The 14,523-nt window shown below is 34.4% G+C and overlaps 2 protein-coding genes and 1 long non-coding RNA gene across 4 annotated transcripts; 2 read left to right on the plus strand and 1 right to left on the minus strand.

The window, feature by feature from the left end:
* Positions 1–1,347, plus strand: LOC104266525. The gene is made up of 3 exons (XR_717596.2): positions 1–45; positions 257–350; positions 771–1,347. It is a non-coding gene; the product is annotated as an uncharacterized LOC104266525 (long non-coding RNA).
* Positions 1,348–1,660: 313 nt separating this feature from the next.
* On the plus strand, positions 1,661–9,076 carry zf(fyve)-11 (zinc finger protein). 2 transcript variants are annotated; one of them, XM_009862934.3, is made up of 21 exons: positions 1,661–1,852; positions 2,186–2,349; positions 2,648–2,740; positions 2,934–3,057; positions 3,285–3,337; positions 3,539–3,607; positions 3,957–4,081; positions 4,437–4,512; positions 4,757–4,933; positions 5,186–5,266; positions 5,466–5,597; positions 5,873–6,080; positions 6,334–6,506; positions 6,881–7,027; positions 7,202–7,244; positions 7,376–7,437; positions 7,694–7,798; positions 7,872–7,902; positions 8,140–8,213; positions 8,507–8,641; positions 8,849–9,076. In XM_009862934.3, exons 1-21 carry the CDS (start codon positions 1,816–1,818, stop codon positions 8,894–8,896), a joined length of 2,157 nt encoding a protein of 718 aa, XP_009861236.1. In that variant the 5' UTR covers positions 1,661–1,815; the 3' UTR covers positions 8,897–9,076.
* A 167-nt stretch (positions 9,077–9,243) lies between these two features.
* Positions 9,244–14,502, minus strand: LOC100182417 (eukaryotic translation initiation factor 3 subunit L-like). The gene is made up of 15 exons (XM_002120567.4): positions 14,354–14,502; positions 13,894–14,063; positions 13,559–13,638; positions 13,151–13,282; positions 12,850–12,923; positions 12,609–12,689; positions 12,290–12,410; positions 11,850–11,983; positions 11,442–11,621; positions 11,072–11,208; positions 10,628–10,751; positions 10,209–10,355; positions 9,874–9,945; positions 9,477–9,557; positions 9,244–9,410 (listed from the first exon to the last, which is right to left on the minus strand). The coding sequence occupies exons 1-15, from the start codon at positions 14,387–14,389 to the stop codon at positions 9,381–9,383; spliced, it is 1,599 nt and encodes a 532-aa protein (XP_002120603.1). The 5' UTR covers positions 14,390–14,502; the 3' UTR covers positions 9,244–9,380.
* Between the last annotated feature and the right edge of the window lie 21 nt (positions 14,503–14,523).

Here is a 14,523-nt window from a genome sequence, read left to right on the forward strand (position 1 = left end):
CATCTAATAGACCTCAGGCACCTGGCACACCTGATGCTTATAAAGGTAAGTTGTGTCAGGTAAACAGAAGCTCCTAATTGCTCCATATTAATTAATGACGTTTCCTATGTTTTGAAAACTAGTGTTAACTACATTTTACCAATGTCACCTAAGACTTTGTTAAAAAATAAAAAACCTGATGGTCATAGCTTTTACCGATTGCAATTTGCATTATTATGTAATATTCTGTTTGTTTTATAAAACTTTTTTGTTGCAGCCCCTGAATCTTACTTAGGTTCGTTATCACCGCGGAAAACTCCATCCAGTAGTTCGATAGCTGAACGTGCAAGGAAGTATCTTGGTGGAACACCGTAAGTTAATTATGGTTTGTTTGAACAAGGGTGGTGGGGTTAGAGTGCTCGTTGCGTAACTAGAGAATACAGGGTTCGTAGCTTGGTGCTGCCACTGAGTGCCACTATTGTTGGCTTGTGTGTTTGGGCCAGACATGTAACCACATCTGTGCCAACCCAGTGGTAAGATTAGGTTATCCAAATTATCAGGCAAACAGAAAAGCAATCCTAAAAATTGAACAGCTGGTAACTTGGTAAGCGGACACAAGGTGTATACAACCGAACACATGTCATGGGTTGTAGCTTTAGTAGGTGGGCATTGTAATTTGTAGTAGTTGTTTATAGCCACCTCATATGCTGTATTGTAATACCACGAAAAACTTCGAATCACCACATTTGGATAATTAATCTGTTTTAATGTTGACTATTTCTTTGTTTTAGATTTGGACGTAGCAAGCGTGGAAAGGAGTCGTCATACTTTGCTTCTCCAAGTCTTAACTGAACCATATTGTATATTACCCATAAGCACCAAACCTGTGGTGGCAGGGTGGGCAGGCCTACTTCGGAATTTCGTGGATTGCAATAATTAGTAAACATTGGAACTAATAGGCTAGACTTTATATAGGAATGGACGTCTTACTTTCCCTGCCTCCCCTGCGATTTACAAAGTTTGGCGCCTATGATATTACCTGATATTATCAGTATTGTTACACCATGTTAGAATATAGAGTTGTACTTACATGTTGTGCCTGCATAATGCATGATGCCATCATCACTTGTATGTGCAACTGATATATAGGGAGACATCTGTAAATATATGACAGCATTAAAGCATTGCCCATATTTTGAGAAGTTTTTATTAGTTTAAAATGAAATAGCTGCCATCTTCTGTTTTCATTGTAAACACAACCTGCAATCATTACTTTCGGGATATTTCAATAGAATTTCGCATGATTTCCCATTATAAATGCTTCCGACAGATTTTGTTTGACAGTGAAATAAAAACTTGTTTTTTCGATTTGTCGTGTGTTATTAGTTAAACCATAGATACCTAAAGATATATTTAGCTATCTATGGTTAAACTGCATTGATTAGTTAGTTGGTTGTCCTATGCAGAAACACTGGTCCCTAATTTTACTGTAAAGCACTTGACAAGCCATGGAGTAGTATATAGAGAAAGAGTTTATTACACACATTGCAAAAATAATAAAATGTTAATTGAATTAATACCCCCTTAATTTTAAATAATAAATTTATTTTTTAATTGTGCATCACTGTTGATAATAAATTTGCCAGAATTTTAAATGACGTCAAGATCAGGTGACTTTTGTTCTTGTTTATAAAGACAAAACATCGTGTATTTATTAAATTTCATCTGAATTAAATTCGTTTTTAGCTACCTATTTAACAAAGAAACTGTTGTATAATCAACGGCATAAGTTCCGTGAAAATCTAATCTTTTTATTTCCAAATACTCACCGGAAAAATGTTTCGTTCAAAATCTAACTTTGAAAAAGTCTTCGGTGAGTCTGTTGTTTTATGATACATTTGAATAGATAGTTGTAATTTATTTATCCTCTTATATCAGTCTGACTTGGGAAATAACAACACAAAAAACGACTATATTTGTTCTCTAATTGTATAATATTTTCTCTTTTCTGCTCATTTTCTATGGCTGACAATTTACACAACTCATCTAAGTGACCACTGGGTTGAAACAATTGCCGCTAAGTGTTTTGTAATGACAAATATGCCCACAATAATAACAGCGACTTTAATTCCGCATTCTCTAGCAACAAATATAAACCATCATGGCAGCTACCAACAAATCATTAACCAAAGTTTAAACTTTCCAGAGAAAGCTACAAGCAACCTTCTATTAGAACCTGACCTGGACAGTATGCTTCAATTATGTGATATGATTAGAGGGGGCGATGTTAAAGTTAGAGAAGCTGCAGCATTGATTAAGATGAGAGTGATTGAAGAACCAAACCCTCATGTTCAACTATTCGCTATTCATGTAATTATTTGCTTGTTTCAATGATTGTAACTTATTTATCCTCACATGGCAGGGCAACAGCAGTTGTTATAACACAGATGTTCTGTTTCATACACCCGGTGCCCGCTTATGAGTTACCATGTGTGTAAATTTGTGGACGATAATTTTAATATAATCGCCTATTTCTTGAAACCATTTGTAACAAAAACACAATCAATAATTTTGTCCACAATCAATAAAAAAGCAAAGGGAAAGCCATTATATGTCATATATACATCATCACATGCTTTCATCATTTGAAGTTAATTTACCATCCCAGGTGATGGACACAGTGATGAAGAATTGTGGAGATGAAATTCATAAATGCATCATTACTGAGAGTTATTTGGAAAAGTTGAAAGATCTTGTTAAGGTTGGAATTCATTTTAATATTTTTTTTTTCGTTTTATTAATGTTTGATTGTAAAGTTGTGACTCCAAGGTTTTACTAAAAATTTAAAAAATATTCTAAAAATTCAATGTGTCGTCTATGGCTATGAGCTATGAATATAATAACAATAACATACTGTGGTCATATTGTATATTTCAATAACAATATCCTTACAGACAACAAAAGCTGAAACAATAAAGACAAAGTTACTGGACATGATACAAGCATGGGGTGTTGGCTTCAAACAAAGCAAGGATTACAAAATATCAGCCGATCTTTACAATATTATGAAAGCTGAAGGTATGTTATATAGTACTGTGAGGAAAAATGGGATATTTTTAGCACCTAAATCCCATATTGCCTGTTTTTAGCAATTAACAACCTTTTTTTAAAATTGTGGCTCTATGGTTTTAACTTTTAATTATGTTAATATTCTTTTTTCACTATCAAATGAGAACACTAATGGAGTGTATATTATGTATTCGATATTGTTTTCATAAATATTTTATGTTATGTTTATGTTTCAGGTTACAAGTTTCCACCAATGACAGACACCGCTGATATGTTTAAATCAGAAAAGGTAATTGGATCGTTCTAGAATCTGGATCATTATAATATAAAGTCATATATATATATGATGGTACATCAGTACTGATAATAATAGGCAGTAAAATAAATTCTAAAATAATGCATGCTTAGAGGATCTAATGCATTTGGTCTGAGTTGGTCTATTACCTACCTACTGCTAGTTGATTTTTAACTTTGTTGTTAATAAACACAGGCACCAACCTGGAGTGATGGAGATGAATGTATGAAGTGTAAAGCTGAGTTTGGTGTGATTCAACGCAAGGTAATGTTATTTCTATGCTACAATTGCTTGTAAGTTGTGGGTGCAATAAATTCACTGTGCAATTTTCATCATAAAACTGGCACCCAATTTTATATTGTATTGGCCACAATAATAAGTAAAGTTCCCTATGTTTGATGACTGTTTATAACTTTTTTTACAATGTCATCCCAAATTTTACCCTGCTGTTAAGTGTCTTTACAAACAAGCAGAGCCAAACTATATTGTATTCACCACATTAATCAATAAAGTTCCCCTATGTTTAACTAATGTGTATAACTGTATTTTAACAATGACCCCCAGATTATGTTCAAAAACCTCTATAAACTAAAGTTGTATTTCATAACCCCAGCATCACTGTCGAGCATGCGGGGGTGTCTTCTGCAGCAAATGTACGAGCAAACAAGCGATTATTCCCAAGTTTGGAATTGAGAAGGAAGTCCGTGTGTGTGATAGTTGTTATGATAGCTTGACCAAGTAAGTTAACTTTATACTCATGACAATATATGTTTATTATGATGTAAATTGCTGTGTTAACATTTCCACCAACCTTTGATAGAGAAATTCTTTACACGGTTGGTTTTAGTTTACAGTTAGCTACCTATATATATGTGGTCATGATGAAGAATGTGACTTTGCAAGATATTTTGAAATTAATTTACCGCAAATATTAGCTGTCAATCATTGAAATATGCAAATTATTGTAGTTGTAGTTAGGTGATAGGGTTAGGATTAAAGTCTACAGATTTTCTTAATAGGTAACAGGTTCATTCCATACCTCTTGTGCTGTAAAGTCATTATGCTTGATTGACAGTTTGTTTCTTTATTAAAGGAAAAGTAAATCTGGTTCAGCAGATGATGAATTACCAGCTGAATATCTTAACAGTTCGCTGGCTAAACAAAGTCAGGTAAATGTGTTTTGGTTATCCTACTTTAATAAGATAATAATGTGGTTTAAATTGAATATCAACAACCTATGCAACTTTCTGGAATAAATAAATTAAAAAGTTACATTGGTTGTAACTTGTAAGCAGGCACAAGGTGTATGAAACAGAACGCCCATGTAATAACCACTGTCATTTGACTGCTATCTGACGATAAATAAGTTACATTAATACATTCATTTAAATCTCCATCCACCTAACAACCCAGGAGCCTCCACCTCGAGATGAAGCTGCATTGAAGGAAGAGGAAGAATTACAACTCGCTCTCGCGTTATCCATGGATGAACAAACCAACAGGGATCGAATCAGGAGCGAACAGATCAACAACAGTGTGTATGGGAGTGTTGTTAAACCTTCAACACCACCTGCCCAACCCCATGTTGTGGTAAGTTATGTTTAAGTTGTAGCTTGTCTGTATAATGTGTATCTGAATAAGGTTTGTTAAAATGTAAATTTTAAGCAACAATTGAATTTTTTTTAAGTTGATGTTTAACAAGGCAAAATTCATCCAGGTTAAATTACCAAGAATGTAAAATATTCTGTATTATTGAAGCCGAATGGATTATGTCATGTAGATATGTAAAGTTATTTCATAATGATATACAAAGTGGTGTCATAATGGTATATTCTAACACAGGATGCAGAAGTGGATCCTGATCTTGCTCGTTACCTCAATCGATCAGCGTGGGAGAAGAAGAAGAGTGAACAGGATAAACAGGTTACTATTTCCATGGTTTATCATATAACTATACTAGACAACAAACCTGGGGTAGCTCCTGGCAGGATAGGCCGGCCAATTCCGAATTTTCTGCAATGTATTCATCAGTAATCAGTAAACATTACAAAAATTGAGTTTTAAATTACTTTTAGTAAAAAATAAAGTTTGAACAACTTCTAAATGTCAAATTTTACATCAGAAACGGAACAACAAAAGCAATGAGAAGGTTACCACCACCACCACCACTACTACCAGTAATAAGGTTATAGAAGATACTGATGTTGTTGTTGTTAGTGAAGAAAGTAAAGTGGAAGTTCAAAAACAAGAAGAGGTGAATGCTGTGGTTATATAAAACCATATATATATACACTTGTTCACTAAAATGTGTTTCATATTGAATTGCTGAAAAGACAAGAAAAAATAGGGAAATATCCTCAATTAATATATACCTGCAAATGTTGTTGGTTGTAAACAAGCATTGGGTGTATGAAACATAACACCCATGTTATAATGACTGTCCCCGCCACATGAGGACAAATAATTTACATTCATTCATTCACTTGGCCATAATTCCATTCATTCAATATTGAAACTGTTGAACTACAGAGTTTACAGAATGGAGGGGTGAATGATAACGAGGAATTTCTCAACAATCTTCGAACCAGTGTTGAGATATTCACCAACCGAATGCGATCGAATAAAATGCGAGGACGATCGATAGCGAATGATTCAGCTGTACAAGGATTGTTTCAAAGCATCAACAACATGCATCCATTGCTTATGAAGACAATGAATGAATTGGAAGAAAAAAGATGTGAGTGCTAACTTCATAGTTTCTTGTTTATAACATATTTTACTTTAACCCAGTGGTTCCTTATAAGTTGTCCTAATCCATATATTACCAAAAATGGAAATCCTCTTTTTGCTACAAAGTTACATATATACGGTAATTCAGAAGCAAGCACGAGGTGTATGACACAGAACACCTGTGTTAAAACGATTGTTATTGCCATGCCAGGATAAATATGTTTATTTTTTCTCAACTTTTAATAGTAATACTTTTCCAGTGCAACAAGAAGCATTGCAAGATAAGTTGGTTCAATTACGCGATGCACGAGCTGCGTTGGATGCCTTGCGGGCCGACCACGCACGTAAGGTCAGACAAGCTGCTGAGGAAGCTGAGAGACAACGCCAGATACAAATGGCTCATAAACTTGAACTTATGAGACAGAAGAAACAGGTTTGTGGTGTCATAATAATGTCATTGTAATAACAAGAGTAAGGCTCAGTGGTTAGATCGCTCACGTTGTGATAAAATGATACAAGGTTCGGGGCTTGAAGCCGTTATCATTGTGCATATGTGTGGCTTTTGGCAAGGCACCTAACAGTAATTGTTCCAACCCAGCAGTCCCTTAGGGTTGTCTAGATTGTCAGCCATAAATATAAAAAAAAAATCCCAATGATATAAAACACCTAGTGTTACATGCATATGGTAACTTGTAAGCGGGCACAAGGTGCATGAAACAGAACGCATATGTTATACCAACTGTCATTATCCCACCACGCAAGCATAATTAGGTTACTTTCTCTAATATAAAATATGAAATACAACAGGAATACCTCGCATACCAAAGGCAGATGGCATTACAAAGAATGGAAGAACAAGAAGCAGCACGCCACGCTAGGTTGGAACAACATAAACAATTCATTCAACAGCGAGCCATGCAACCATCTATGTTAGTCGCCGGGTATAATACACAGGTAGTAAAATTCTATTTGTCTATCTTTTAGAAGATCTGGGTGTTTTTTAGTATTATAACTTCCAGGACTACATGTGCCCTAGGTTTTACTAAATACTTCGTTAAACTTATGAGCTATGGTTTGTGATGTAATAATGATGTTTATTTTATCATAAATAAGTTTATTAATTCACAGCAACTACCACAACAACCTGAAGCTGTACCAGAATTCAACCAAGGTAAGTTTTGTGATAAGTTGTGACGCACAATGTTTATTAGCATTACAATGTTCAATATGACGTAACAATATTCTGATAATAAAGTTGGTAAAGTTTGGTTGATATGCTAATACATGTATATATACATATAGGTGGAGGTGGTTACATGTATTCTAATTATCCACAACATACAAACCAACAACATTATCAACAAGTAAGTTATGTCTTGTATCTATAAGTAAGTCTGTATGGGTATCTCTAGTTTGTGGATTACGTTGCCCGCTTATGCATTGTCTAAATTGTACATGTAATTTTGTGTGTGATTGTTTTCCAACAATAATAGCAGTTCTGAGGCTTGAACCAGTAACCTCTCGGCTAGAGGCAGCATGCTACTGTGTCACAACACCAAACAATTTCACCTTAACAAATACGATTTTTATTTCTTACCAATTTTACTCAAACCCTCATAGAACATGAGTCAGCCATACGTTGCACAACAACTACCAAACAACTATCAACATCAACAAATGCCGTATCAACAAAATCAAGCTTATGATCAACAAACTTATCAACAGGTCGGTTATTATGATGAGTCATGTTATTTATGATAAGTCATGTTTATATTTTACGCGAGTCATTGTATTTCAGGTGGATAGTAACCATGGCAACCAACAATTAGGTGAGAAAGTTATTTTTAGGTATCTGACAGTGTTTGGTGTATGTGCAAAAAAAACACAATTTTTTCTTGTCAGTTTTAAAATAAACACATCAGCCTGCATATATGACACAGATGTCCCCGTTTTTAAACGCTTTGGTTTAAAATTGTTAAGAAAAGAGAAACCTTGTCATATTTAGCCTGTTATGTTTATGTTGAAACCAGTATATCAATAACAATATAATGTTCATTATATTACAGACACATACAACATGACAACAATGGCTGGCACTTTACCCAACCCTAACATGACAGGTGGAATACCACAACAACAGGTTTGTAATGTTATACCCCACATACTATGAAACATAGGCAACTTCATTGATTAATGTGGTAAATGCAATATACTTTGACTCTACTTGTTTGTATAGACAACTAACATTGGGTAAAGCTTTTTTACGCTTAAATCTGGGATGCTTAAACACTTGATGTCACCCTAAGCTGATCTGATATCCCATTCCTACTGCCCCAGGTGTAAGGTTGTTCAATTCTGCATGAACTTTTAAAACATACTGAATATAGTAAAACTTGTATATAAACTTCACCACCCAACATATACTACACACAGCAGGTGATCGCAACAGCTCCACCACAAACACCACAACCAACAAATCAACAGATGACGTATTCGTTACCGCACGATCAACAACAATTCTATCAACAACAACAACCACAACAGCAACAGCAACAACAACAACCACAGGTAAATATGTAGTAACTTGTTTGGAAGGCCAGTGCTGTGTAACAGCCATTAGTGTGCCTGCCCTAGTCTAAAAAAAAGTTTTGAAGCTTCAAATATTTATCAATTTGTGAATGTCTGTGTTATTGGGCAAAATATGTATTTACACATTTTTGGTGTATCGTATTTATTGTAAGATGTTTGTGGCAATATATTTTATTTCTGTTGCAGGATGTAGGAAACGAACGTAACCAAAATTTGTTGATATCGTTTGACTAATGCTTGGTGCAATATATATATACATGGTGTGTTTGCATATAGTATGTGTTGTAATCATTGTAAATGTAATCAATGTGTGTTTATGTAAAGTATATATGGTCTCAAAGTCATGGTCCCAGTGTGATAAAAGCAATTGGTTATATTTCTCATCAATTATTAAAGGTATCACTGAAAATATCAGCCAATATTTTGGTTTTTGAAATACGAGGCTAGATGTTCAAATTTCCCACCCTACTATAAATGGTATTTATAGTGTCATGTTAATTGGGGTGCTATGCCTGGATCTGCATGACTGTATTATGTAAAATATCTGACACTGAAAGGCTTGCAAATATTACACTTAAAAGTTCCAGGTTGTTTCAATTTATTTCAAACAATTTCCGCTTCTTACATTTCACAACTTCCACCATTGAAACATAATTTCTATTTACAACAAATATCTTCTATGACATCATAGTCAACAAACAATGACATCATTATGACATCACTTGAGATTCTTGATGTGTCTGTTCAACTGCAGAACAAAAATGTTACTTTTTGTCGAAAATAATTGGCATCAGAAATATAAAGATAAACTTACTTCTTCAAACTTATGAATTTGTTTGATGAAATAATCGGCGTAACCTCGTTGTATCTTTGTGTCTGCGATGTGGATCATGTTCTGTGCGGACCAAAATATAATGTGGTTAGCGCACCTGCTTCAAACCTATAGGTTATGGGTTCAAGGCTAGTTGCAGCTAGTTCTGTGCGGATCAAAAATAATCATTGACTTGCGTGAACTAACTACAAATTAGATTAGAATAACTAAATATTCTCGACATGCTTCTTGCTGAGGCAAACAAATGGTATGCTTCTTGCTGAGGCAAACAAATTTAAAATGACATGAAGTGTTATAACAGTATTTATTAACTGTTGTGATGTTTAAAAAACAATGTTGTGAAATTTATTAAGATAAAGTTAAGCGGAACCATACTGACCCCATCCATGTAGAAATCGACCTCAAGTTGACCTTCTTGTTCTTTATCACTTCGTGCATTCACCATCTTATGCTGTGGGAACAAATTTATTTAAGTAACTACAACAGTGCATATCTAACTATGGGATATATGAATTTGGACAACCCATGACCGTTGGGTTGTACCAATTGTAGTTAAATATATAATGACACAAACGAGCTGCAATGGGAGCAGCCTGGTATCTAGTTACTACAGGAGTGCCCAACCACTTTGGGAACAAAGCATTCAGGAGTATTTGTACATAACTTTAACTTCTGTTATTTATGAATAATAAGTATTATGACATCACAACCTACCTTAAGACACATAAGTTGAGCAGTGAAATCATGAACATCCATATCTAGGAAGACCGCCATCTTTTCCACAGGCATAGTAGAGTAAAGTTTAAGGTAACTACGTATGGTGGGTAGGTGGGCTTGTTGCTCAACTTCTTCAAGGAATACCTGGAAGTCAAGTGAAGGGATTTAACTCTCAATTAAACAAATGGTAAAACCAGCATTGTGATCTTTAATGGCTCACACTTTGTATGCCATACAGCAAAACATCATCAGGGTTTTCCGTTATGTGTCTTGCTCAAGGACACATACGCGCCTATTAGTATCAAGCTTTGAACCTGGTATCCTTAAGTTACGATGCAAGCACCTAACCACTGAAACATGGCACTAGACGTAATATACAAGGCTTGTAAAACTACTAAAACATGCGATCCACCTACCTTGCACTGATGGTGCATGGGTTCCTTATGTGAGTTGAGTGGGCCGGCATCAAAGTTAGGAGCAACTGGTGAAAGAAACTTGGGACATCCGAATGAAAACGATTCTTCAAACGCAGCTTTGTCTCTGCAGGAATGTTTGGAATATATTGAGCTGATTCTTTAGTTTATATGGCATAGTAAAATAATAGAAACATAGGTGTAGAGCAGCAAAGGTAGTCACATATTCCCAGAGTAGATAATTTATTGGCAAAATTCTAAGGAATTTTTAAAGGTTTGATGTATTGTTAGATAGAGATTCTAATTTATAAGAGTGAGGTTTTTTTATTGGGGCACATTTGAGACTTAAATACAGTTCCATCACACTAACACCGAGAGTGCTACAAGTACAACCCATTCGTGATCGTTGAGATGATATAATAAACCGTACAGCACCAAGCAACCCACCCTTTCTGCATCCTCTGCCACTTATCTGCTCCTATCTTCTCCTTCATAGATTGAGACAAAGATTCATCGATTCGAACCGGGTATAACGTGGAACATAAACCAAGCAACACGAACATTTGGTCTGTTTGTTTGTTTATCTGGGTAAAAAATTAATGAATGTAATTTAAATTATTTATTTTTAGCATGTTAGCAGTCGTTATAAAATATTGGTGTTTGTTTCATACACCTCTTGCTTGCTTATAAGTTACCACGTATGTAACTTTGTAGTTTATTGATTTTTTATGTGCAATAATATATTCAAAATTTTCTGCACTTTCAGCCTTTCATAAATTTTCTAGCCCTTACAAAAATACTTTGTTATAAAACATACCATGTCCATTTTATATTGGCTTGGTCGTTGTAACGTTGTATTCTTGGTACGTTGTATGTATGTCAATATGCTTGAGAAGGTATCGATAGCTGCTTGGTATTTTCGCATCATCATGTAAGCAAAACCAACATAATAATATGTTGTGATCTGACACTCAGGCACACGGGAATACACAGTACTCTGTATAATGGAAGTTGGGTTAGAGTGTTGTGATTGCCTGTTTAGTAGTTTTCTCCTACCAAAGAGTATGTTAAAAATATTTAATAGCATAAAACAACTTCAAAAATTCAAAATATGTGGTGAATACAATGTACTTTTACTTCTTGTTTGTATAAACAGCTAACAGCTGGGTAAAGGGTGATTTAAAACTAAATTTCTCTAATAAATTATGTAACAGTAATATCTCACCCGCTTAGTAATATTAATATTCTCCAAAACAGACAACGCGTGTTGGTAATCTCCCAACAAACTATGAAGTCTCAATAAACCAATAAGACTGAAATATCCGAGCATCTTGTAAAGTGAACACCCACCAAACATACCTGCGTATAAGATGCAACAATTATAAAAAAACTTTATTTGATTGATATTAAGCCAGGCATAGATGGGTTGGCAGGGTAGACAAACCTGCCCACCGAATTTTTTTACACTGCACTAATCAGTAAACATTAAATGAATTAAGTTCGTTTAGTTCACTTTTTTTTTATATATAACTATCCCTGCCTCCCCTACATTTAAAAAAGTTTGACGCCTATGCTATGATATCATGCATTAGAGTAACTATATAATATTCATAATTTAATAACTATTAACTATTTTTAAGTTTAGGAAGTATAATTTAAACATACCGGCAACATTAGCAATGGAGTCTTGATCTAAACCATCATTATACGCTTGTAGTTGTTCGTTTATCTTAGATTTATCAACGAGTGAATGAAGAACATTCAACACACTATGTATGTTCCATATCTGTGTGTTTCAAATATAGGCTTGGTAAACCAGTGAAGAAAATATTAATAAATACAACAAAAATCTGGGGCGACATTTCTAAAATGCAGTTACACTCATAGGATAATGGGCCAATTCCTAATCTAAATCAAATGTCACATAGCGTACCATGCTATAGAACCTCACCCATATATAACATAACCATACCCTCCATCTTACCTTAGGATTACTCCTCAATATATCGATCTCATCTTCAGTTTTCTTGCTAAGTTTGCATCGATATTGAGTAAAGGCTTGGAACTAAAAAGATGTTTTATTAAAGATGCATTTTGTCATAAATCATATAATTTACATGGAAATCTATGTTGATAATGAAAAGCTAAAATGTTATTTCAGATGCTCATACGACTTAAATAAAGTATTGACTATTGAGGACTGAAAATGATTAAATATAAGTTACCTGATATATGAACTCATCAATTATATCCCATAACCATTGGTTGGGAAGATCTAAAGGAACTGGACCGTCGGCATCTAAATAAAGGTTACATTTATGAACCCATACTTATTAGGAATTTTACAGATTAATGTGGTGAATCGCAATATATATACTTTAGATCTGCTTGTTTGTTTAAACACTTAACATTAAAGTAAAACTGGGTTCCTAAAACGTTTGATGTTACCCCTGTTCCAGGTAATCTCATACACCCCCCACATTTTTTACATCTATGTCCCTAACTTGTATATAAAACACCACTTACTCAATATATAGTTGAACAAATCACAATAGTTGTAATACGACTTGAACCTTTGCTCCTGTGTTGGCCCACTCTGTATCCTCGCATATATATGTCGGTAATATAACTCCTTATACATGATCATGAACAAGGCATCTGGATGGAACAATAACCTAATAACTTGTATTACAAACCCAAGGCTAAGTCTTTATAATATGGCAGTTTCTAAGAAGATCTTATGTAAATATCATATAAACATACCATTATACCAATACAGATTTTGCCAATTGGTATTTAAATAACTGATTGAAACAAAATATGATGTGCAAAGGAAATCCTGTATGCAAATTTGTGTGTGCATAATCAAAATGTATAGGAAATCCTGTATATAAATGCTGACCAGCATACACGTGATTACATGTTAATACATACCGTTTCCCACAATATGCATGATTGACTCAGCTTCTGGCCACGGTTCACTTGAGTAATATTTCTCAGTTAAATGATTCCATCTGTTCAATATAAACGTTTATCTGTTTGATCATGATATACCATTATTAACAAAACAAATTTAAACAATAGCTAAACCGATTTACTAGGCATCAGATCACTGCATATTTAAAAAAATACTACAAATAACATATGTGTAGTTTTGTATGCTACGTCACACAAATTGAATGAGCTTTTGATTTTAAAGAAAACTTGTAAGTTCTTATATAAACATAAGACAAAACATAGGAATTTAATATTAACCCCACACCACACACCCATTCTCGTAGTAATTCTCAATCTCGTAAGTGTTTTGGTCGTTAAGGGCCTTCTGAAAATATTGCAAATATTTCTGCACGGGTTGTGGCATTGATTGCCGATGACGTTCGTATTCAAGATCTAAGTTTGGATCCCCCGTGTGGCCTTGTTCATGGCTTTCCTCTTCATACTGCAGAGGTTTAATATAGGTTACTATCATTTATCTTGTCACCTATGTTATAACTTAACAGTGTGCATGAGGGGTATGAATACACCATGTGTCTGGTGTATAAAAAGTCACACATGTGGGCTAACAAGCACATATGGTGCATAACATACACCTCATGCTACTGTCATAACATGGGGTCGTCTTATACAACGAACGTATTCATACATCTCAGGCTTACTGTCATGCATAGCATACATAGTTTAAAAAACACATGTTTTAATATACAAAGCAATAAACCATTAGATTCTCACCAGTTCCACATTATATTCTGCTTCTTCCTGAAACATTATTTACATCCAAGATACGTCACGGTTGTGTTTGTTAACAACGTTAAAAATACAAACACAATATTTCGTACACCGTCTGCTGAAAATAGGTTGATAAACAAACTGCTTTATTGCTATATTTACGTCTAAATTAA

Source organism: Ciona intestinalis, unplaced genomic scaffold (genome assembly GCF_000224145.3).
Source record: "Ciona intestinalis unplaced genomic scaffold, KH HT000068.2, whole genome shotgun sequence".
In the NCBI taxonomy this organism is placed as follows: domain Eukaryota; kingdom Metazoa; phylum Chordata; class Ascidiacea; order Phlebobranchia; family Cionidae; genus Ciona; species Ciona intestinalis.